We start from the raw sequence: 25,491 nt of genomic DNA on the forward strand, positions 1-25,491 counted from the left end.
CCACCTGGCAGTCCCCAACATAACAGAATCATCGTGGTAAGGTTTCAAACAAACCCTTGGAATAGCATGTTATGCATTTATTATTACACCATTTTCTCAAAACCATGCCCTTTGCTTCTACAGGCAAAAGCACAAGTCTGAACACCATATTAGAAATGAAATAAATAAATAATTTTGATAAAGATTTGTTAACATACTTAAATCAATAGGAAGAAAGACAACTAATAAGGAGGTTATAGTGTACAAGCTTCCTTGTCACTAACACTACAATTCTGTTTCTTTTCTTCTACAGTAGGAATCTCCTGGTCTGATGCAGTTGCAGGACTGGTAGAGGTAAGGTCCATCAGCTGTCCCTCAATCTGAGTCCACGAAGACATTGATTCATGTACTGTAATGGTGTGTTCCTCCATCTGACGCTGCAGGCTGTCCATTTCTTGCCTTTTGAAAGTATTGAGAACAAAAAAGCAAAAATTAACAAGCAGAAAGCTAACTGCAAGATCAGAAAATTACAATTCTTATTCTTGACACCTACTCTGAGTCTATCTAAGCTACAGCTGTATACAAAAGAAAGAAGTCTACAGGAAGCTTTGTCTTTCTCAAATTTAAGGGCGAAACAAATACAATATGCTTAATTCAAAAATAAGGGCCAATAGTGCAGCAGCAACTTGGCTGCACATACTCCTTGCCAGGGATGATGCAGCACCGTTCCATCAGAAAAGGCATTTAATGACTGCAACCTGATGAACATAGTACTCCAGATATAAAAGACAACATGGGAGGTAGAGGTGAGGAAAGTAGCAGCGAAAAGTAATCAGATAAACACTTTATGAATTTAGACACCAACTTAGCAAAGGGACTAGTCTGGTAATACAGGATCACAGAACATAATCACAGGTCGCTCCCCTTAAACATCAACTGAGGTGACAAGAGCAGCTCAGTTCTAATAACTTGAACTCCATGTCTTCCTGAAGTTGTAACTTTCCTGCTCAGAATCTCACAGAATCCCAGAACATTTGGGATTGGAAGGGACCTCAAAAGCTCATCCAGTGCAATCCCCCCATGGAGCAGGAACACCCGGATGAGGTTACACAGGAAGGTGTCCAGGTGGGTTGGAATGGCTGCAGAGAAGGAGACTCCACAACCCCCCTGGGCAGCCTGGGCCAGGCTCTGCACCCTCACCATGAAGAATTTTCTTCTCAAATTTAAGTGGAACCTCCTGTGTTCCAGTTTGAACCCATTACCCCTTGTCCTGTCACTGGTTGTCACCGAGAAGAGCCTGGCTCCATCCTCCTGACACTCACCCTTCATGTATCTGTAAACATTAATGAGTCACCCCTCCATCTCCTCCAGCTCCAGAGCCCCAGCTCCTCAGCCTTTCCTCACACAGGAGATGCTCCACTCCCTTCAGCTCTTCCAGTTGTCCTTGACCCCTCTTGCCAGGTTTAATTCTAAGGAGGCCGAGCAACCTCGTCAGAGAAGATCTGAAAACTTATTTCTGGCAGAATTAACTTCCTCTGCTGAGATTTCTTATTAACACACTGCCTGGGCTCCTATCAAGAGCAGCCTTTTTGATACTGTGAAGAGAGAGAAACACCAGTGTTTCCACCAGCAAGAACAACTAGAAATAGCTGTTTCTGGTTTGTTCTACTGTTTACAATTTAGGATGGACATTTCGTCCAGTTCATTGTAAAGGCTTCTTCCCCTATTACATAAGCAAGGACTTACAATGACAGAACATCCTACTATCCTAAATGTAGTCCCAGTAAGAAGAAAAGACTTCACAAATCCTTTTTTCCCTAGGCTGGCAGCTGGTTTCTTGGAAACATGTTTAAGATTATTTAATATGGTTGAAAATAACAGGTCATACTTCAACTGCTGGAGACAGCTGTTCAGATTTTTTAAAGGCTCCTTGCTCACAGCCATCGGTGGTTTCAAGAGTTCTTCCAGCAAGGCAGCAGGCACTGGACAATCAGGAATCTTGACTGGAGTCACAGGATTTGAAGAGTTGTTCTCTCCTTTCAGTTCCTTCCTCTGGTTAAAAGAGACAGAAATACAATTAAGTTATTTAATCAATACCATTTTTACCACGTAGAAAGTCTCACATCACACTACTGGTGCACAGCTGCATTACAGAGCAAGAATCAGAAGTACATTCATGTTAAGTCTCATGTGTCACAAGCAAAAGTTCCTAACCTAATGTCATCTGCTAGCCATGCTCAGAAGTAAACAAACAGCATCTAGAAGGACCTACTCAAGAACTCACACTATAAAAGAAATAAGACAGGATGAATTTAAAGCAAATTACTTGGATCTTCAAAACAAATTTTAATAACACTCTAAGTATAGTTAAGAGAACAATTCAGAAAAAAAAAAAAAATCAGTTAAGTACAAGCAAATAAATCCTTTTGGAAATTCTGGAGCCTGCAGAATGGGGCATCAGTACCGACGTCTAAAACAATGAAATGGAAGCTTCCATACAAATTCCATCTCACTAAGTGAGATAATTACTTCAGAGAGGGAAATAGCAAGAGGTGTAGTATTACTGCATTTTCTGTGTACTAGTAGCAAATCAGAAAACTCAAGGAAAGCACTAAGTTACCTTCAGAAGGAGAGGACAGACACATGAACATTAAGAAGGTATTAACTACAAGAAGGTATTAATTCCATGTTTGCCCATGATGCGTTATTTAAGTGCTACTTTTTAAACTGTATTATTTTAAGTCAAAACGTAAATGTAAGATCATAAGCTAAACAAAAAGACACAGGTGGGAAGTCAAGATCAGTACAATTACTTTTGCCTGCACATCTTCCTACATTTATCATTTAAATACCAGAACATCAGTAAGTCTGCATCACAGGCAGGCATTTCAGTTCAGAGTTTTCACCAGGTTTCCTGCAGCAGAGTATTTTCTGGTATCGCACTATGTGTATTCTTCCTATTTAAATACCTTCTTCATCTTGTCATGCTTCAGGTCCAACTTCAGTTGCTGGTTCTGCTGCAGCAGCGACTTCATGCTGTTCTTCAGCTCACTCACTTTAGCCTGCAGCATAAACTTATCCTTCTGAGTCACTGACAAGTCTTCCCTCACCATTTCCAACTCAGTCTTAATATTCTAAATGGGAAAAGAAAATAATCAAGGTGATTCAGAGAAACAGTATAAAAATTCCACCCAACTAATGTTTTTGGTCATTTTTTTCAGTAACCAGAAATAGATAAAAAGGTCAGTAGTCTCTTTTAAAAGCGTAAGGTCAAAGAAATAAGAAGCTATCAGCACAAATTGAAACTAAGTGAAGACACTGCAAACACACAGTGACTAAGCTTTTCTGAATAAAAATTTATATTAAAAGTGCATCAGAAAAATCAGTAAATGTGCTTTTAAACAAAAGAATACTGTTTTAATTGCCCCTCCCCTCCAACCTCCCCAGTGGTACCAGTTATTCATTAGATCTCCACCAGCTAGATTAAATACCTGCAAGACAACCTGTATCCCTTCTAATTCCTTGTGGCTGCGCTGTTCACTCATATCCAGCTGCTGCTTAAGTGTTTCAATTTCTCTTTCTTTCCGTTCTACTTCCCACTTGAGGTCTTCCACCTGCCGTGGTGGGGGGAGAAAGTATATTTAGAATTATCTATAGGTGCAGTCAACTAGAAAATGTCACATGAACCCTTCCTGGTTCTAGCAAAACTTCATTAAAAATATTGAATTATAGACAAATTAAGTAATATAGTACACCATAAATAAGGATAAACACAGTAAGAGTGCAATTTTTACCTCTTGGCTCACTACAGGCTGTTCACTAAGCTTGTCATCCAGTGTCTTGTGCAAAAACTGGAGCTGAGACCTGGCTTCTGCAAGCTCCTGCTGAAACTGTGATACCTCCTGGGAATGTTTTTCGTCCTCCACCCTGCACAGCAGAATTAACAGATACAGCAGTTATTCAATCTGTCCTTTAACACAAATACTACGCTGGGTTAGCTGTGTAGCCGTAAGTGATGTGACAGTGCATGGGACCTGGTTAGTTATAGCTTTACCAACACATTCACAGCAAGAGTCAAGTCACAAAAAGCTTTTATGTGAGACAGACGCATGAATAGATCATTACATATCGAAGAAAATTCCTTGAGCAGTAGTAATAGTCCAGTTACAAACAAAAGATTACAAAGCAAAAATCAAACCAAAAATCTGTCAACAATTTTGCTTTTGTTTTAAGAGGAATACGGTTAACACTATATCCATTCTCATGGAGGTCTGACAATTTCTTATAATTCAAGAACACACCTTCTATACAAGGAAAAAATTAAATTTTAATATATTGTGGAATATATTAAAAAAATAAAATTCATCCTCTGTGTAGTTCCTCAGAGATGTGGTAGAGAGAAGAATAATAGAATATATATGAAGTGTTAATTCATACTGGTAACGTGAAATAGTAAAAATCTGTGTTGAAACAGTAAAAAAAGCAGATGCTGAACCCTAAATACAGTGTACACTTCAGGTCTACCTTAATTACGAAGGAACAGAAAATTGCAAGTATTCTAGAGTCCCAACATACATCTTATGGTCAGGGTCAGCTGGGATACATTTCAACATAATCCGCCACAGAGTAGCAAAACCAAAAATTCACTAACGTGTGTCTTTTTCAGAGGATTTGTTTTATTTACTGTTCTCTACGAACTTGGACATACACTTACCGCAGTTTGTCCACTTCAGCCTGAAGGGCCTGAACAAGCGTTTCTTTGGCATGTAGCTCCTTCTTGATTTCACTGAGCTCAAGCATGGCAGCTCTGTGATGACGGCGGTTATGTGCGGCATCTGCTTTGGCAGCTGCTTCCTACCAGAAAAAAAAAGCAGCAATTTTTCTTTGTTTTATCACTCACTGTAGGTACATCAAAGGGAGCTTGACTAAAGGGGTATGAAACAAATCAAGAAAAGTTGTGCAGCTGTCGACACTTCTCTTCTTGCCAAAAAAACATATTATTAGTGTTGTTACCCCTATTCATGCTAATGGCAGTTGATAACTATAATGGAAGAAGCATGTTTGCTATATTGCTTTTTCATCATGAATTTCTGGATAAAGCAGCATCACTTCGGGCTATGTCCCATGCATTACAAGTCAGAATGGAACTTTCCTGGTAGTCAATCAGTATGTTTAACACAGGACACAACAGAAAAGACATCAACTCCTCTTTCAGCTGCTGGCCATCACGACAGAGCAGTCTATTATGAAGCATAGATTTTGTTTCAAGCTACTTTTAAAATATTTTACATTTAAATCACCTTTTAAGTAAATAAAACAAAAGATGAACGATTACCTGTTTCTTAAGGTCTCTAACTTTGGCCTTTTCTTTCTCTAAGGAAGCCTGTAAAGCTTGAATAAGTTGTTGCGTTTGCTGGTCCTCTTCCTCTTTCCGCTTTAGGACTGCCTGAACCTGCATCACATCGCAAAAACAAACACACGTTTTGCGTGGGCTCACTGGAAGACCAGAAATGCCAATAAAGGAAAAATAAACACAAGCCAATGCAGGGATTGCAATAATTCTCTCTGCTGTTCACTGATACCGCTTTCCTCATAGCACCCTTTCAACCTTAGAAGTAGTTATGGTTAAAGGGGAGCTCATTGCTTAGATTCGTGAGGTACAAGCAAATGGCAATGCCTTACTACTACTGGCATAAAAATCATTGATAGCATCATAGAATCATTTGGGTTGGAAGAGACTCTCAAGATCAGAGTCGAACCGTTAACCTAGCACTGGCACTAAACCACGTCCCTAAGAACCTCATCTACGCCTTTTACGTGCCTCATCTCAATGAATGCGTATGTAGCACGGTTTGTATGTTCCAGCTAACTTAACAGAGTCACACTTTCACTGTTGCAAATATTTTACTGTGATTTTTTTCCCTCCAAAGAAATAGCACTGTTTGGTGAAAAGTCTCATTTCTGATCTCACGTTTGGCCCCCTTTAATACTGCCGTTATGCAACACACGGGAGACCCAGATCTGGAGAAAGTGCACCAACTTTGTATCACACAACTGAAGATGTCTATGTCCTGCTATCATAAATATGAGCTAATCCCTTTCTTAAGGTATTATATCAAAAGGTCAGATACCTGTAGATTCAGCTGTACCAAGTCTGCCTCTCTTTTTGCTAACGCTGTTTCTAGGATATTGTTGTGCTCCCTCAAAGCAGCGTTGGACTGACTAAGACCCATAAGTTTTCCACGTTCGTGCTCTAGTTCAAGGGCCAACTTCTTATTAATTTCTTCTAAGCGTTTTATCTTCTTCCTGAAGCCTCTAGATTCCTGAAGCTATAGCCAAAGAAAAAAACAAAAACAAACAGAACCAAGCCATTCCAGATTACTACCACAGAAAATTGGAAGCTAAACTCATTAAGTATCTTGCTTTCCTAGAGTAGAATTTTTTTTTTTTTTCCCAAAATGAACACTTCAAAATAAGTTCAGTTAGGCGTGGGTTTTTTTCATTTTGGAAGACTAAAATGATTCCCAGAAAGCAGAATCCACGAGTACTGTTCAGGTGCAGGTCAAGAGCAGCTGATATATATTTATATTTTTTCTGAAACTCTGCAGCTGAACACCACCACCCTGTGCTCGAAGTCACTGAGCATCCGTGACTCCAAATAGTTTCAAAAGACAGTGATTCGTGCAGGCCCACTGTCTCATGACCAGACACTGCTGGGATCTAATACAGGAACTACTTTTCTCTCACGTCTTCTTTTCCTCTATATGACAACGATTCATGAAACCACAGGGCACTAAAATTAGGAAACATCATGGCACTGCCACTTCCTATGTAAGATTCTAATTTCCTGCACTGCTGTAATGAAATTATGGTACTAAAATTTCTCCCTGCCTCTCAGGCACTATTGACTGTCATATTCCCATCGACTGTGCAAATTCAAGCAATCACCTCATCCTCAAGTTCCAGCACTTTCTCTCTGTATTCTTCAAGCTCCTGGCTGGTAAGTGAAATCACTTCTTGCAGCTCTTTTTCCAGCATCAACTTACTGCTGCGAACAGCTTGCAATTCTGTCTCCAGAGCTTGAATCCTTTCCTAAAGACAAACAGACCACAAGTACAATTAATATATCACCCATCTACAGGAGCAATTTTTTTGCTGTTAAAACATCCACTTCTCTAGCAAATATGAAGTGAGGTGCTAGTGCTTAATGCAAAGGTCTTGCTCAGAGCTTTCCACCCTCACTACTGCTATTAGTGTATTTGATATCTTGCTCCATTGATCCAAGGAATTGGAGCTTCCCCCAATAAACTGATTTTCTTATCACAGGCATAACATATATGAGTAAATTATGACCAGGCTGAAGAACTTTTAACTCTCAATGAGGAAAAAAAAAGCAGTAAGATCTAGAATATTGAAAAAATCTTAAGATGCTGAGCCTTTTAAAAAGAAAAAAAAAAAAAACCCACACAACCAAAAACCAAACCAACAATAAAAATCAACCAGGAAATTTAGCATTAAGGCTGATCATCCTCGTGATCTTGGATTACAATCAGTAAACTGAAAGATACAAGTAAAATTAAAAGAAAAACAAGCACAGCAAAGCTTGCCAAATCACCTCTTTCAAATGTGGTTAAGAAAATTCTCAGTGCTTAGAACACTGACAACATGTTCTTATCTAGCTTTATATTCCAAATATTTCCATCACTTCAGTGTAAAGTAATATTTCAAGACTTATATTTAACAACAAGATAGCTCTGTCTTTGTACTAACAATGTTAAAAGATATCTGCATACTTGAGAAATACGGTTGTTTCCATTGTCAGTGATTTGTGCTTTTAGTTTGCTCAGCTCTGCTTCAGCAGATTCCTTTGCAGCGAGAGATTCCTGTAGCCGACGACTAAGAATGCCAACTGCATTCTCATAGGCTTTATGTTTTGCTTTCATCTCTTTCTGAGCACTGGTCAGATCTGACCCTAGACGCTTCATTTTCTGTTTCTGCTCCGTAATGGCCCTGGAGCGAAAGGAAAAACAAAACATCAGGTAAAAACAAAAACTGCCTGAAAACTACTATAAGACTAATTTTTAACGTGGTCCAACAGAACCTGACATCCAGTTCTCTCACGTTGTCCCAGAGTCACCCATCTCATTGGAGAAAGCCTTTGGCTGGTACAGTACAATTTGGCTGTTTGCAAGACAGTACCTTGAAGACTCTTGGTAACATTCTAAGAAAATATTTACAGTAATTAAGGGGTCTTTACCAGAATTACAAAAACTCCATTATGAAGGAATATATACTACCCTCTCTAAAAACAACACACAATTAAAGTAATAATCTAATCTGATCCGAGACCCTTGGTGGATATGTCAAGTATCACAAAAACCCTGTGATCACCAGTGGAAGATAAAAATGGTTCTCATTAATGCCAATATTCAAGCTACTGAATGGCAATCAGGATTAGCTCCAATATGTATGTTGTATGACATATACTGTTGTTTAAAAGCATAAGTGAATCAGAGGCGAAGCTGCAACATGTGTAGCACACAATCAACACTTCGCCATGGATATGACACTATGACTCTCCGACTCAATTTCCCAAAGACAAGACTGGGGAATAGGAATAGAGTGACTACTAAAATGGTAAATACGTAAAACAGATGTTGTAGATCTTTTGTCTGTGCTAAAGGAACAGACTTACTTTTTTGCTTCTTCTTGCATTTGTTCTACTTGTTGTTTTAATGCCTGATTTGCCTCAGCAAGAGATGCCATTTGTTCCTTATCAAACTGCAAAGACTTAATAAGAAGGAAAAAAGTAGCCATGAGAGTAAGAACAAAAGCATGTTTGCTCTATGTTTTCTTATAAAAGAATAAGCATAAAGTTTCAAAAATACTGACACCTCTAAATGTAAACTGCTCCAAGGCGCTCTTGCTCTCCTTTCCCTTTCCCTTCTTTTTCTTCTTTAATTCTTCCCTTTGTGGCCACCACCATAACACGGTGGAGTAACACTTGGACTCAGTGTTCCTTGTGGGTCCCTTCCAAGTCGGGACATTCTATGATTCTATGACAACACGTATGAACACGTATGGCCTTTGTTCTCAGATGGAGTTCACTTTGAGCCCAAGGAAAGTGCTTCCACATCACACCTCTACCATTCCTGTAGCATGCTTCTCCCCACTTACTTACATGACATGTTAATAAGCAACCACATATTTACAGAATTTTGGTAGGCATATACTCAAATGTCTAGACAATATTAAATATGTAACCACGAACCTTAACTTGCAAGTTGTCCATCTGTTTATTTCCAAAGTTAACAGATGTAGCAACGTATCCTGGCTGTAACACTCTCAAAGTCCAAAGCTTAACACCTTCCATACCTGTAGACATGTTTCCATATCGTCTCGTTCCTTCTGCACTGACTGAAGATTATTTTCTATTTCCACCATCTGCTGGTGAACCTGAGATGCTTCCTTCTGTAGTTTTGAATGTTCAGATTCTAGTGACTGTTTTTCTATTTGAATTTTCAGTAGCTCTTGTCTTAATTCTTTCACTTCTGAGTCCAGCCGTTTCTTTGTAGCTTTCAGTTCGCTAATCAGCTGGTCCTTAGAACTTGCATCTCTTCGATACGCTTCCACCATTACCTTAGAGAGAAGAGTTTCAGGAGGACAGTATCACCTCTCTTAAAGCTTTACAAGTTTAAAAATAACTTACTATAAAGTGTTTACTGATATTCTTTTAGTTGAGGGTGTCAAAGAATACAAACCAGCATCACCTTCTGTAACATATTTACTCCGTTTCAAAGATTTTTAGGTAAGCTCATATATAAAACACCGCTATGTATCAGCAGTTCTCAACCTCAGAGTAAAAACGTTTATAACAGTATGGGATATTCTTCACATTCCTATTGAAGTGCACTAATCACATTCCATTTTTTTAAACTAAACTAATTGCAAAAAATTAACCCTCCCATGCACACAATTAATAACTTCTGCTGTGACAAGAGGGCTTACCTGTGACTGACAATTTAAACAGCCTTCCCAAACCTAAACTTGATGAGCTAAAACAACATCTGGCATTGGGTTAATCAGCAATCAAGCAGTAAATTAATGGTGCCACCCTCTACATAAGACACATGGCAACACTAATGAGAGATCAATTTTACATTACTGTTTCAAAAGTGTGTAAATTCAGAATAAAATTTGCAATAAAGCCCTTAATTTCAAATTACTGAAGCAACTACCGTTTTTCAAAGCTGAAGGAAAATGACAACACTTGAAGATTTTTGAGTGCTTTTTGCAAAAGGAAACCTGAAAGTCCAATGAAAGCATGAACTGGTTGGTGGATCTGCTTTTGTGTTAGTTACAGGTAAAAATTCAACTGTGTAAAATGCAGAAACTGTATAATTATGTCACAAAGTTCTTTGGCACAGATAATTGATGCAAGTTTCCACAAAGCCCTCAGAAGAACATGCCTTCACTGTGAAAAAACAAGTATACTCCTTGGGTTTATTTCTTTGCCATAGTATGCTTTTGCTCACCTTCTGCTGCAGGAACTGTTCCTTCACTTTTTGAACCTGTTTTTTAAGGCTGGAATTTTCTTGTTGCAGATTTTCCACCTGCCAGAAGAAAAAAAAACAAACAACATACAAACACTTTGTTTTATATGCCAAACATCATATTCTATGTTATTTCAAGCAGTGGCAGTATCTTTTGTTACTCCTGTACCAATTCCCTAATCTAATGAGGATCCCGTTTCTGACTAAGCATCTCAATGGTACTGGCAGATAACGCTACAAGGTTTCATACAGAAATACATCCACTCAGGTCGCCACAGAGTGAGCCTTGTCAACCCTCAGGACTGCATGAAGTCCCCTTAACATCCTGCCATTAAAGTTTTAGTACGCAACACTAGCGCACATATCTTGTATCCAGAGGGTACCCATTCACATATACACGATGATCAAATGAAGAAACCAGCTGGTTCTTTGAAGGAAAAAAAACACCACAATCTTTATGTTAAGCATATTTCCATAGTTTTTCAGTACTTTATTGATAATACTATCAAGTCCTATTACTACCTTCAGAAGAAACCTCTGAAGATTACCTGGCAGTCGCCATTACCAGGATTCAAAAAGAAAGCTTTTGTTATGCAGCTTGGATGCTCTAAAAGATACAGAGCATACATGACTATAAAACCAAGGTGTGAAAGGAAGAGTCACCAGAATTTAAAGCAGACAAAAAAATAAGGATATGCATGAGGCTTGATCTTGTAAAATAGTTCAGTGAGTAGAAACAAGCCTCAGCTGCTATACAGCAATATGCAAAAGCAAACCCTGGTATACTGTTTCAAGAGAAAAGGCACAATTAAACAGCACCAAAGTACTGCATAAGGAAAGATGTTTGGTTCACAGTGCCACTGAAAAGGAGCACCCAGAAAATCCACTTCCAAAAATGTGATCTGTACTCAAAATTGTAACTTTTAAAAACCAGTAGACTTCAGAAAGATGGTGGCTCTTGGAAAGAGAATAAGATCAACCTCAGCTTCCCACCCCATACCACACAAGCGCATAAACGTATGTAGATATTAAGGGATATTAAACTGTAAGCTCATCAAGGATGTAACAGGACGTAAATTGCCAGATAGTTTACCAACAGTAAAAGATGAGAGAACTGATTAAAATATTCCCACTATCTGAATCTCACAACTACAGATGTGAAGAAACTCACATGTACCATCTCCTCTCGTGTAACTGACCCTATTACATGCCTGTGGCAATACTTCCCTGCAACAGGTATTTTAATAAGTCGCTTTTAGGGATTCATTACCTGGCTTGATGTGATTGCCATTTCTTGCCTCAGCTGTTCCAAGATTTCGGATGCTACTTCTCTATCTTCTCCAAGGTGCACTGCTCCTTTGTCCAGTTGCTCTTTGCTTGTTTTTGCTGCCTGCAGAGCTACTTCCAAGACAATCTTCTCATTCTGCAAATACTGGATCACGTCATCTTTAGAAGTAGCGTCACTTTGAAACTCTTCTAATCTGGCCTTCAGTTCATCATACTGTGTTTGCAGGTCATCCAGGGACTGCTCTTTGGTGTGCAATGTCTCTTGGATCAGAGTGAATTGCTTCATTAGGTCCAAGTGTTCTTGCTGTAAAGATTCAAGCTGCAGATCTCGCTGATGCACAGTCAACTTGACCTGAGAAGTATTTTAAGCTTACATTAATACAAGATGAATGTTTTCTTTGCAAATGCTCTCTAATAAAAATAAAATATTTTAACCACTGTTTTAGCTTCTAGGAGAAAATAGCAGTTGAAAATATTTTTAACTTTCTTAGGCCACTTCTATTTACTCTATTAATTGCATTAATTGCCTCCTTCAGCATCTGTAATCTTACAGGCTAAGCAATGACCAGAATGACAAATGTAAAACATTCTTAAGTAAGATTCACAATATTCTAAATTTTTATTTGAAAAATGTGTACACGGTAGTTATACGGGGTAAATTCAGCATTGCTAATGATAATGCCATATAGTTACACGGAATATAACACTGAGCTATTACATACTTTGTCTCCTTCCAGCCCGTGACATGCTGCCTTTGTAATGTTACAAGGTACAATGATATCCTGACTGCCTAACAACTTGGAACACGGATCTATGCTTCTTGTCTACACACAGAATAATCACATACGGAATTCACTAAAAACAAACAAACAAATCAACATCTACAAGACAGTAGCTCTGAAATTTCAAAACATTACTGTTAAAGAGATGGCTGGGAAAAAGGGAGCCTTTTCACCTGGGACAGAATGACTGATACGGACTTCATTTTTGCAGCAATCTTTCCGGTTTTAAGACATATTTAGAGCTCAGGATCTATTTACTATTGCTTTTTCACCCATGTAAGCATTTCTCCTGAAACCCTTGGGAAACTGCTTAACAACACTCTACCTGTTCCAATTCTTGCCCCAATATTGCTGCAGAATCAGCCATTTTCTGAAGCTGTTCTTTCTCATCCTCAAACTCCTCTAGTTTTCTCTGCAAGTCCTCTTCCACCATGGTTTTAGCCTCCTGGATCTGCATGAAGGCAGCTTCTTGATCCAACATGTCAGCCTGCACAGAAAGAGCAAGGAATCAACTCTGAAAATTTCCATGGAGAGGGAGAGTCAAGGAAAAAAAAAAAAAGAGGCAAATAAAGAAAATCATCAATAAATTTTCTACAGAAAAGACAAGCACAAATAATTCTGATGTCCGTCTTACACAATTTTATGTGTTCACTGAAGTCACACACATTCATATACTTAAGATACCACAAAATAAAAGTGAATGTCTTGTATACTTGTGCCAATCTGAATTAGTCTTTAATGACACCATGTCCTTTTTAAATTGATGAAACAAGATGTAAAGAAAAAGAATCTTTATTAATATTAAGCTGTTTGGAAAGAATTCTGAAACAAAAGAGATTCCTGGGATGCTGTAGCTACTCCGTGAAATAGCCATTCCTGTCATTTACACAACCACTATTTGTAATGCAGGAGATGGGGTGCTTCCACTAACCTGCCACTTTACTGCCCTTTGAGACTTAGAAGCAGGAATGTCGCCGAAATTCAATGGGATTTAAGGTTCTGTACTTCAAAAGGTTTCTGCACTTCAGGTTTTACTCACCCTCTCTAACTGGAGGGCAGGAAGGACAAACCTGAGTACTGAGCAATTTCACACATTTAAGCGGCACTCTACTGACTTAAATTAACTTCCAATTAAGTTTTCTCTCGAAAAAGTTGGGCAAAGGAGAACATTTACATCCACTTTTAAAATTCAAATAGAAACAAATACCAGAGCTGAAAATGCAAGTATCATCTTGCAATGGGAAATACATGGCCTTGCTCCCTCTTACTGTTTGTAATGTCATGCATATTTACTTGCTGTGAAATAAGTTTTTATAAGGCAGCAGCCGAATCAATTCATAAGAATTTATGTTACTTTGCCAGAATATCCTTCAGCAAAACCTAAATACAGAACCTAAGCAGAATGTAATTCATGAAGACCACCTGCAACCATACCTCAATATTTTGCAGCTGTGCTGCAATACGTTCCTTCTCTTTAATGGATCTGTGCTGAGTTTCAGTTAGCTGCTGAGACAGTGTCACATTCTCTAGTTTGAGATGTTCCAACATACCTGCTTGGGTCATTTGCCCAGCCTAAAGGAAGTAAAAAAAAACCACCAAACTATTAATACTAACAGTCAAATTTGGCCAACAAATTTAAGAATTTTAGAAAAATATAATCACATTTAACCTATCTGTGCCTTATGTCATTTACTACTGTCACAGCACTACAGACCTTCATCCTCAGAAAGTGTTTTGGTTAAATTTATGCCTCAGCCTTAATGTAAACTAATCTCATGATGAAAAACAAAACACCATCCCTGCCTGCTCTCCACCTGAAGAATGCATAAGTGAGACTGGCTCCCTTGTCCAAGCTCATAAACAGTGTCCTCTGAGTAAAACAAACATGTAAAAAGAACAGATTATCAGTCCTCCCACATGCAAGTAAAGCATAATACCTGTATATTGGCCATCTCACTCTGCAGCCTGACACGGGCCTCCTGTGCCAGTACAAGCTGCTGCTGGTACCACTGTCGCACATTCTGGAGCGCCGTGATTTCTGTTTCAGATGCCTTTAGCTTATTGGTCAGCGTGGTCCGTTCCAACTGAACCTTCTGAAGCTGGTTCTGCAAGGAAGCCAACTGCTGTCGCAGATCATGCACTAGAAAAAGAAAAATAAAGAACTTCACAGAATCGCAGAATGTCAGGGATTGGAAGGGACCTCAAAAGATCATCTAGTCCAATCCCCTGCCGGATGCAGGTATCCTGCCATGTAAAGGCATCATTAAAAACCAATATCTGTAAAATTTTCTAAAAACCATTAGTCCACTGTCAAACAGTTACCGGACTAGATATTTATGACTCCCCCTCCAGGCTGGCAGTGGCAGCTTGCCACCTGTAGCACTTACGTGACACAAAATTTAAAAGTATCATCTTAAAATTCAGACCAGTTCATTAGTATGTCATCAGTGAAACACAAATTAAAATTAATTTTTCTTCCAGGACTTCAGAATTATGTTGAAATAAAATGATTTATGGAATAAAAAATTTTAAAGGTTGTAATTTGTATCATCCCACCTGTGCTGTCTCTGGTGAGAACATTTTTTTGCATATCTTCAACCTTCAGCAGGAGCCTTTGGTACTGCTCCTCTGCTAACTGCAAATCATTATTTGAAGAAGCCAAACTAGCATTCTTTGCTTCCAAGGCATTTTGCAGGTCAGCCATTGCTCGTTCCAGATCCCAGCAAGACTGCTTTAACGTGGCCACTTCTGCGCTCAGAGATTCCTGCTTCTGCTGGCTGCTCTGGCTGTGCTCCACCTGAGCCTGGAGTTTCATGTTCAAAGCTGCGAGCTGGGCTTGTAGCTCAGTCTTCTCTTTGAGAGCCTGAACGTGTCCCAAAAGAAAAATCAAAATACAGAAGTCTTAAGAGATAATACATTAATGGCTGACTAAAGAACACTTTCTAGTATATGTGTTACACCACCAATCAACACAAAGAGACAGTGCAGCTATATAGACATAGCTAGCATTACTCTGGATTCATCAACTCTTTAAATTCGACTATTTAAAAAAAAAAAATTAAGCCTTTGAAGATTTGACTAACTTTATATTTATCCTCTTAAGCATCCTTGTACTTGTCAAGTTTTATACATTATCTTCCTAACATATAACCTTATCCAGCAATATTTTGATAAAACACAATTCCCACGTAATGAGCAGGAGGCTCTTGAAAATTAACATACTATTATAATTTGTTAAATACAGAAATTGAAATTCATTTTCTAACCTCATTAGCTTCTAGTGAGAGTGCTTCTAGTTGCCCTTCAAGTCTGATCTTCTCCTTCAGGACCTGCAACATTTCATCGTGAGTTCCTGCGACAGAGCTTTCCATAGAAACACTGGAGACAGAGACAGCACATATACAGTCCAAGGGTTAGAATACAACAGTCACCTCATCAGAAGAAAAGTGAAGCTGAAATTAAGAGATACTCAGGCTCCACATGTGACCTAGAATTTGGACTTTTTTTTTTCTGGCCTGACAATGGCTCCAGAACATAGTTATTACCCAAAGAGATAAAGAAATTTTATTCCTGCTAAGGTTTTATACATCAGTTTCCTATACTTGCAGCAACTATAATCTAGTGTGGCAGTCATATGTTTGTTATTTTACACAAGTGCAATGGTTGACTTCACTGTATTCTGTATCTGCATATCCCTTTATAGGCAGACAAATGGACATAATGAGAGCACAAAACTTCCACAACTACTGTCTGCAATTGTCTGTTTTAATTGTCTGCCTGAGAAATACCAACAGCTGCGGCAAAAGAAGAACAGGTATTTGGTATAAGGGATTCCTTATGCTCCTTCCCTGATGTACAGCCAGGAGTCTAGAGAAAAAGGGGCAAGATCTTCTCCTCCCTCTCATTCCTGTAAGAATTAAGTCTAAGCTGGAATAATTGTCAACAACTTATTTTACCATCTGGGGGAATTACGGTTCATTCCAAAGAAGGGGAAAAAAAAGGACATTTCAAAGTTAGCATGTGTGCTAGATAAAACACATATCTCCAGACAACTGAAACACAACGGCACTTTTAGGGCTTCACCAGTTATCCACTCACTTCCTGGATCACAGTTTAATACCTACCAAAAATCTCATTCTAAAGGGCTGAAGAGGATAAGAGTACGTAGGACAAGACTCTTGGCCTTTCATAACTATTTGAGGTCTGAAAGGTACATGAGCAGATCAGGAAAAGGACTATAACAAATATCACTGAGTCAGTCAGGTCTACACTTTCAGACTTTAAAGACCAATGCCACATCACTGATTCAGTGATTTTCCCAAGCAAATGCAGACAGAAGCAGGTGCTAGCCAAACATTTAAAACAAACTATTAGTGCTAAAGACATCTCTCTCAAGATATACTTCATAAATAGGTACTCAGGTGACATGACCTTTCGGTTTCTTCCAGAATCTGTATGTTAACAACAGATTTGATCACAAGGAATGTAAGTTTAAAAAGTTAGAAGAAGGTAAGAGTCATAAGCTGCCTATTCTAATAAAGTATAATGCTTAATAATGGCCTCACTGTACAGTGATCTCTCTTACCTGCTAGAAATACTGTCTCTCCTGCTCTGTACTTCCCCATTAACTTCTTGGTCTTGGGCTTGATGCTCCACTGCCGCAGCCCGTAGCACCTCACCGATGGAAGGAAATTGCCCCATTGCATCAGGATGTATCTTCTGACCATTTATTGTATATGGAATACCCTGCCTGCCTTCTGCATTCTGTGAGCTGTTATACAGCCCTCTTCCCGATACGCTGCTGTAGGTAGAGCTGTCACTCTCGTTTCCATCCAGCCTCATTCCTGCTTCACTCCCATCTAGCTCTGAAATGACTTCTCCTGCCAGGGAGGAATTCTCTATTCGATCATCTGTGTCAGCGGGCAGACTAATCTCAGAAACAACTGATGCTGGACCACTTCTGCTTTGCTTCAGAGTCCCACCAGATAAATCAGTAGCTACAAAATTTCCAGTAGCATCTCCGGAGCCCGATTCTTCAGTTCTGTAGTCAGCCAAAGATCGGATCCTACCAGGCTTAGATCTTGCACTTCTTCTCTCTTTTGAGGATACTGGAAGTCCCAAGCTACCCAGTTTCGGGCCCCTAGGGACGCTGGTCCGCAAAAAGGAGTATTCTTTCGTCATTGCTACAGTGCTAGCTCTTGGCAAGATTTCTGGATTTAACATCAGCTCAGGATCTAGGGTGCTGGAGGGACGGGTTTTGGATGTAGACTGAATAGACAAAAAGAAGTAAAGAGTCAACAATAAATTCCAGAATGCTATGACTGAACTAGCAAAGACTCATTTTGCTGTAGAACTTCATAGGTAACGCTCTACAGTTTTATATTAATATTTAAATATATGCATCATTTCATAAACGAGGTAAATTCCATCAGCAATCAACCCTATCAAGGCTCAGTATAGGCATGTCAAAAATGATCAAGGTAGACTTCAAAAGCTAAGTGAAAAATATAGGAAAAATTGATCATTCAGGCTACTTAAGGTTTGTTTGTGGTTTTTTTTTTTCCTTGCCCTGTTGTAAGTAGCACCAAATGGTACATTACCCATGAGGTAACAGAACCAAATTTTGCATGTCCAGAAGAAAAAAAAAACAACACTTTCTCACATATGAGAAAGCTACTGAATGTTTAAACCAGAGAAAACAGTAATTTAGAGCACAGAAAGGATAAAGTTTTTAAGCTTCTCAACAACACAGTACAGTACTCACTCGTTCTTGATGTCTCTTCACTCTGTATTGTTTGAGCTGTTCTTCTAGCCGTCTTCTGGCTTGAAGTCTTATTTGTTCTTCTTTCTCCAATGGGAGTGAAGACTCTACTGAGCCTGTAAGTGAAACGCAACTTTGCAGTCAAACAGAAAATTCCCGCACAGGCAAATCCGATGCAAAAGGAAAGAGCCCCATCTACCATCAGCAACATGCTTCATGCTTAAGCAAGGAACGCAAGGAAAGCCCATCAGCATGCACCTCAGAATACCCTCCTCTAATATATTCCTCTCTAAGAATTGAAAATGCCTGTGCATTTCCATTGCTCCACTTGCAAATGCTGTAGTCCCTCCATGTGTATATGACAAGAGATTACACAGCAAGAACAAAGCTACTGCTGTCATTTAATCTCACCTGTCCTGCACTTCTGACAGTACTGAAATTATAAAACCAAGCAAGACTTACGCAGTCCACTCATTCCCTAGAGGTCAGAAAAAGATGTTCCCTAGACAGATTTTCTTTCTTTTCGTTAACTCACATTAAATCCTTCCCATAGTAGTAGGCTTTTTGAAAACATTAGTTCAGAGAACTCCTGCAGTAGTAGACACCTTAATACAAAGGCTTCTCCCTTCTCTCACCATTATTGCTCTTCCCTTCTCCCCTTTACTACTTAGCTTAAAATCACCTGGTTCTGCTGTTCTATCTTTTTTCAATGTCACCTGTTACTCCTAATAATCAAGATTAGAATAGCTTCAGCCCCAGAAAGCACAAATTGCCCTCCAGCTTAAGAACAATTTTTAAATGGTAAGGCACGTGCCTTAGCTGCAGCAGATGGTGGTTTACTGAAAGAAAATGAATTGTCGTTCAAAGTAAAAGCTTACTGCAAAAATGAAGTTTAGTCCAAGCTTAAATGATGATATAGAATTCTAGAGCCAGGCTCAGAGTGAAAAGCTCTATGCAGCAGGAGAAAGCGGAGGCACCACCGTAAACAGATGCTTACACAATTCAGTTTCTTGCATGGGAAGACTTAGTTTGAGGGACTGCAAAGCTTCTTTTCTAAGAACTATGCCCTCAGCACTAGTTCCCTGAGACTTCCTTAGGCTGTCATGGAAACCAGTCACACCTGGGGACGACTCCTGACCCTGCACATTGCTGGTGGGGTCAAAAGATACAGGAGAGTTGGGGAAGAGCGACTCTGGGCCATTCTGGTAGGCATCCACTTTGCTGTTCATCTCCAGACTTCCCTCTTCATTTGGCATTTCGTTGACATCAATACTGGTAGCTGGAAAAGAAAGTTTCCCTGGCTTACGCTCTAAGCCAACACATTTATCTTCACACCTCCAGCCAAATACAATGCTACCACTATTGCCTTCAGACTGTAAGAATATAGAAATTGCAAGTGACAGCAACTGGCAGGAGGAAATTTATAAAGAACTGTTGATTCTCCATTTAAAAAGACCAGAACAAGTACCTTTCATCTGTTCTACTGCATTGCCTTCAAGCAAGACCTCAAAAGCGATCATAAAACATCTTCAAAACCTCACATGGGTTTTTAAATTGTGTTAGGTTTAGAAGCATGAAGCACTGAGTACAAGCAACTGATCTGCGTCACACTGAGTGGCAACCTACTACAAATAAGACTCAGGGACTGTGGGCCTGTGCCGAATTCAGCTGTTTGCTGTGCTGCTGGGCACCCAGAGAACACAGACACCATCCTGACTTCCAGCCTGGGCCAAGCAGAGTTTCTCAATTTTAAACTGAGTTTAAATTTTTCAAATAGAACATCTTCATCAAGAATACAGTAGCAAAGCTCACGTATCAAAATAATAAATCTACCAAGTCAAAGGCAATTCAAGAACCCCTTTAACACAAATTTTATCCCCACTTATTAGGACATTCTATGATTCTGTGATTTGATTTTTCTTTTCCGTCAGGAAAAACGCATCTTCAGAACTTAATTCAACACTTCATAGGTTTATGCTTTGCATTTGTCATACAGTTCCACTTCACTCAGTTGGGGGCGCATTACATTTATGAAGCTGCTGTTGGAACAAAACCATGCTTCTAACTTAAAATGATTATAGATCTCAAATGAGCAGGGCCACTGTCCTTCTGTTCATTCCCAAATCACGTACCATTGGAATAACTGGAACACACTGGAATAATGTGGAAAAAAAAAAGAAAAAAGAAATCTTCAAAAATATGTTTGAAAATGTTTAACATTTATGACCACAAAGTATTTGCAAGTGGGAAAAATCAAGTTTCCTCTTTCTATTTACCCCTCCTCTCAGAACTACAGACCTGAACAAGCAGTTTGTTGTGCATCCTGAACTTAAATAAACCAAGTTACAGGTAGGAAGAAAGGACTTCTTGTTTTCCCTTTTGTTATCAAAGAAAGCAAAACATTTCAAGTGCAGTCAAATATCACTTCAGAGTAATTTAAAGAGGAAAATACAGATTTCCACCCCTAACCATTTGTTCGCACTTCTGTGGTGCATTCTCCCTTAAGCTGTCACAGATGTCAGTACAGCAAACCATCTCAGAGGAAACTGAATAAGGAAACTGAATGTGGGTAAAAAGTGTTCAGCCTTAGGTGGCCAAAACCCATCATATCTCTAAAATTTTAATTAAAACACTTTTGAGTATCTTATTTGTCACACACAGAACATTTTCAGGGCGTTTCAGCCTAAATCAGTTCTCTGATATAGTTCACCATATGGTCACAAAAACACTTGGAGGCGCAATGGAAGGGATGGGTACAACAGGGATGCCAAGAAGGACAGAGGACATGACTTCTTTTTTAATGACTGCTCAAAATCAGAGTTTAAGGCATTTTAAAACATTGTCAAAACCAAACTTAAAATAAAGGTTAGTGCTATGAACAGTCACTAGAAGCCAAGAAGACACCTCACGTATTCAGAAACATTGCTTCTGCCTGTCTTTCGGAAACCTGTATCAGGTTTATACTTTATTTATATTTGTATCTTCATAACTCTGAGTGGTATATATAGACAAGAGATGCTGGAGCAAAATTCTGGAGGAACGGTTTCCTGGCAACTTCCTGAGGCCATAAGACACTCAGAATCTAAACGCTGCCTTGAACTAAAGTAATTTAATTGCAGTAGCATCACTACAACTGCGGTCTTTTTGGAACAGTGGGGGAGGAGATGCAATTAAACTGAAAACAGTAAAAAGACTCACTACCTGTTTGTAAGCCACAATTCTATTGTTTGGATGAGGCCCAACACAGAAGAACACAGGAACATGTGACCTCCAACTTCATCAAAAATGAATGAATCATCACATAACTACACTCTGCCAGTTTGATAACACACGGTGTAAGAACTGCAAATAAAGTCTACGTGAAAGAGGACAAATGTGTGCTAGGAGAGGAGGGTGGAAGGCCAATAACTCCATCACGTAATCACCTGCTTTTACGTAAGGAACCCGTGTACTTTTGTGTATCTACGCACCTGCTACATATACACCCCCTCCACCCATTTCCCACTATACCCTTATATACCAACATATCCTCGGTTACTTGTAGTGGAAACACAGATTTCAATTCAACACAAGGAGAGGATTTTCCCAAGGAAAGCAGTTAAATACTGGAATGTGTAGAGAGGCTGTTGAACCACTGTCTGGAGATTTTCAGAATTCAACAGGGCAAGGCTCTGAACAACCTGATCCAGCTTCAAAACCAGGTCTGCTCTGTGCATGAGGTTGGACCAGGTGACCCACTGAGGTCCCTTCCAACCAAAGTCTGATTCCGTGACCTACTCAGACCAGCGCTCTCTTAAGTTTCTTGTGAACAGCTGCACAATTAATTTATTTTAGAGATTGCTGATAAAAGTTATTTTGAGATAACTTGGACAGTACATGCCAGCATTTCACATCCATAAATGGAAGTTTAGAGAAACTTTGAGTACATTTGGATTTTTACCTAATCAATTTATTAGGAAAATCTATTTTGCCAGAATAAATACTCCAGTCATGATCTTACTCCACAATAATAACTGCAGAATTATTAGTTCTAGTAATTTCAGGTATGTACTCTTGGAAACACTATCAGAAGACAGATGAACACCCTGAGCAGCATGTACTCAACTGATAGCCAGTAGTACTTAAGAGTTTGGTTTTGTTTTGAAAGAACAACTTTTAAAACAAAAGATAATTTTCCCATAGACAGAGCCATAGTATTCAAGCTTGCTTAAAACTGTCGTACAAGAAATTCTTGACCTCAAGGAAAAAAGTCCTTCAGCATCACCTGAACAACAAAATAGGTAGTTGTAGAGAAGCCTGGATAAGAGTAGGAAACAATTCGGTGTATATGAAGCAACTTACTGTTAATTTCATCTGTTGTAACTGGCAAATCTGACTTGGCATTATGATCCAGAAGTTCTTCAGAGCTCCTAAGGGCCACATTACTGCTTCTGTTCTCCAAGTGAATGTCCTGCTGGACAGATGAGGAGTCCATGGTAGAAATAATCCAGATCCCTGGAAAGTTTTTCTTCCAAATAATTTTCCACCAAGTGAACTACCAAGTCCTGTTTCGCTCCATCAGCAACAACGGCATCAAGATGTTACGCAGGAGCACAGCTGTGAGCTTTACAGCTGTTGGCGCGCAGCGGGCAGCCGATAGTTCCAGGAGATCACAGAAACAGCTCGCAGGCAAAACTGTCATCACGAAGGAGCTGCATTCTCTAGAAGCCAAATGCAGTGAATTTACAAACATTTCTTAGAGCTTTGAAAATATGAGTTAAAAAACAAACAGTACACACAGATTACCCACCAGCCCAGCTACAACAAACAGAAACAGGACATGGGGTAATAACAGAGACAATGAAATACAACAAGTATCCAGCTTTTGTGAATAAGTAGTGATCCATTTAACAGCTTCAGAACTTTTTTTTCTTAGTAGCATTGATACACCAGCATAATGACGCAACAAGATAATAGTCAGCCAGACAACTGATTTAAGATCACTGTGCTTTTTAATGGAAATGTCTCTTTGGCCTCTACTTTAGTAAGTGAGCCAGTATTCAAAGCAGCATTTTGACCTGTAAACTACAGTTTGGATTTTCATAACATATATTCCCTTTCAAGGACATCCTGCCACTTAAGTTTCAATAACTTCAGTTAGAATGCAGTATGGAATTCAGATTTATTTTTTTTAAATTAAATGACATCATTACTGTTTACTTGTCTGCAGAGCAACCGGTATGTATCACCGTACTGAGCCTGAACTACTAATCACAGGCTGTGCTGGCAGTCAGAACATGGCCTGGGCTGCAGTTCAATGCTGCCTTTCTCTATGGCAAGTCAAGAGGAGCATTGTCAAATACGGTCTATAGAACTTACAAATTATTCTCCAGGCATTCAGATCTTACTTTGGGGTACAGACCCAGCCAACTAATACAATATGATAGAAGCTGTTGGAAATAGTCATTTCAAGTATTTCAAATTTGTTAAAATAGTTACTGACAGCTGAATTTAGACTACAAAAGTGTTACGGTTCCTCTTTGCAAAAGAAACTTAAGAAATCACCAGTTAAAAAACAAAAGGAGGGAGGGGATGAGGAGAGAATATCAGGTCAGGGATATTGAAATTTCATTTTTACATGAACGTAAACATTTTGAGCAACACTCCTTCCATATCTCCAGACAGCACTTGTGTTAACTTCTACTGTACCAAACTGCCCTGGTCACCCAGCAACACGACCAGACATCTCCAAAACGTTACCGAAGCTCCTATTAACTCAGGATACACAGGACTAGATTATCAGATAGGTGACCATCATGGGGGTGAACCGTGAAGGAGCCAGAAAGCTGGAATATATTTCTAAGAGAGAAACCTCGACCAAACAGAAAGGTTAATACCTTCACTGTGATTTGTTATTGATTTTTAAAGCCCTTCTGTATAATAAAGCTTACAATAAACTTCTGGAAGAACAGTCGTTGTATGGCAAAAAGATACTACACGACAGGTCTCAAAGAGGAACTGCAGGCAAAAGGCAAGCACAATTTATACTGCTTACACTGTGGCAAAATCCAGGGAACATGAGATGGTTTGTTATTCTTGTCATAAAACATCTTTGAATAATCAGGATCCTGAAGAACAGCTTTCTCCTGTGCAACCCACTCGCAAACGTTAAAGGTTAAGAGTGTTTTGGCTTCAAAGCCCTTTTGTATCTCCGTGCTGAGCACAGGCAGGCGCGCGCACACACACACACAGGGGAACCCAGCAGCAGCCTCACAGAGAAATGAGCTGTACGAAAACAACCTATCTTGTTTAAAACACCAATAACCAGGAGGGCAACGGAGTCCTGTCCCAAACTGGGGGCGCCGCCCGACGAGACGCGCCCGCGGGGTCCCTGGGCGGGAGCCGGGACAGCGCTCCGGGACGCCGGCAAGAGGCGGCCGGAGCCCGGGGGCCGCAGCCCACGTAGCCGGGCCGGACGGCTCCGCGCAGGCCGCGGGCAGGGAGGGCAACCCCGAACGCGCTTCCCCGGCCTGAAGCAGAGCCCGGCCGCCCCGCCTCAGCCGCCCCCGAGCCCCGCCGCCCCCCTACCCGGCGAGACTCTGCAGACCTGGGGCCGCCCGCCTGGCGCCCGGCTCCTGCCCGAGACGTGGCGCTGCCTCCACCGGGAAGGGGAGGGCGCGGCGGTGCAACGCAGTTCTCCCTCCCCCGCCGGCCGGGCGCCGCCGCTGAGGCCCGGGGGCGGCGCGGCACGGGGCGGCGCGGCACGGGGCGGGGCGGCACGGCACGGCCCGCTCCGCTTCCCGCGCCGCCCCCGCACAGCCGGGCCCGCGCCCCTCGGCGGGGAGCTGCGGCGGGCTGGCGCAACGGGGCGGCGGCCAGTGCCGCCAGACCCGCGGGAGAGGCGGCGGCTTTTCCGGACGGACTCTTCCGGGAGCGGCGGGAGGGAGGGGAAGGAAGGGGAAACGCCTTTTATAGGCGGCACCCGGGCCGGGCCCCCCCCCGGGCCGGGCCCGGCAGCAGCGGCGGGGTCGTGTTTCCGGGCAGCCCGCGGCGAGGCGGGCCGGGCCGGCCGGGCGGGGTGCGCCGGCTCCCCTCGGGCTCCGTGCCAGACCCCAAGGCCAGCAGCGGACTTGCATAAATTAAAATTAAG

General features: G+C 40.5%; 1 protein-coding gene across 7 annotated transcripts in view; it reads right to left on the minus strand.

Annotated features, from left to right (window-relative positions):
- Positions 1-25,087, minus strand: part of GOLGA3 (golgin A3) — a 28,885-nt gene extending 3,798 nt beyond the window's left edge. The window contains exons 1-24 of one of the 7 annotated variants that reach the window (XM_080355349.1): positions 24,949-25,087; positions 22,704-23,062; positions 19,360-19,641; positions 18,366-18,478; positions 17,187-17,869; positions 15,868-15,979; positions 15,158-15,464; positions 14,539-14,741; positions 14,036-14,173; positions 12,927-13,088; positions 11,803-12,171; positions 10,515-10,592; positions 9,355-9,618; positions 8,675-8,769; positions 7,773-7,989; positions 6,928-7,071; positions 6,111-6,308; positions 5,315-5,431; positions 4,694-4,833; positions 3,774-3,906; positions 3,471-3,593; positions 2,949-3,113; positions 1,868-2,031; positions 198-438 (exon numbers count right to left, since the gene is read on the minus strand). In XM_080355349.1, the coding sequence (XP_080211475.1) occupies positions 234-438; positions 1,868-2,031; positions 2,949-3,113; positions 3,471-3,593; positions 3,774-3,906; positions 4,694-4,833; positions 5,315-5,431; positions 6,111-6,308; positions 6,928-7,071; positions 7,773-7,989; positions 8,675-8,769; positions 9,355-9,618; positions 10,515-10,592; positions 11,803-12,171; positions 12,927-13,088; positions 14,036-14,173; positions 14,539-14,741; positions 15,158-15,464; positions 15,868-15,979; positions 17,187-17,869; positions 18,366-18,478; positions 19,360-19,641; positions 22,704-22,836 (4,545 nt within the window). In that variant the 5' untranslated portion in view covers positions 22,837-23,062; positions 24,949-25,087 and the 3' untranslated portion in view covers positions 198-233. Of the gene's footprint in view, positions 1-197; positions 439-1,867; positions 2,032-2,948; positions 3,114-3,470; positions 3,594-3,773; positions 3,907-4,693; positions 4,834-5,314; positions 5,432-6,110; positions 6,309-6,927; positions 7,072-7,772; positions 7,990-8,674; positions 8,770-9,354; positions 9,619-10,514; positions 10,593-11,802; positions 12,172-12,926; positions 13,089-14,035; positions 14,174-14,538; positions 14,742-15,157; positions 15,465-15,867; positions 15,980-17,186; positions 17,870-18,365; positions 18,479-19,359; positions 19,642-22,703; positions 24,077-24,396 lie in introns of those variants that run through there. The other 6 variants (XM_080355350.1, XM_080355347.1, XM_080355346.1 and 3 more) reach the window with 6 other exon arrangements.
- Between the last annotated feature and the right edge of the window lie 404 nt (positions 25,088-25,491).

Source organism: Nesoenas mayeri (assembly GCF_963082525.1).
Source record: "Nesoenas mayeri genome assembly, chromosome: 17".
NCBI classification, from domain to species: Eukaryota; Metazoa; Chordata; class Aves; order Columbiformes; family Columbidae; genus Nesoenas; species Nesoenas mayeri.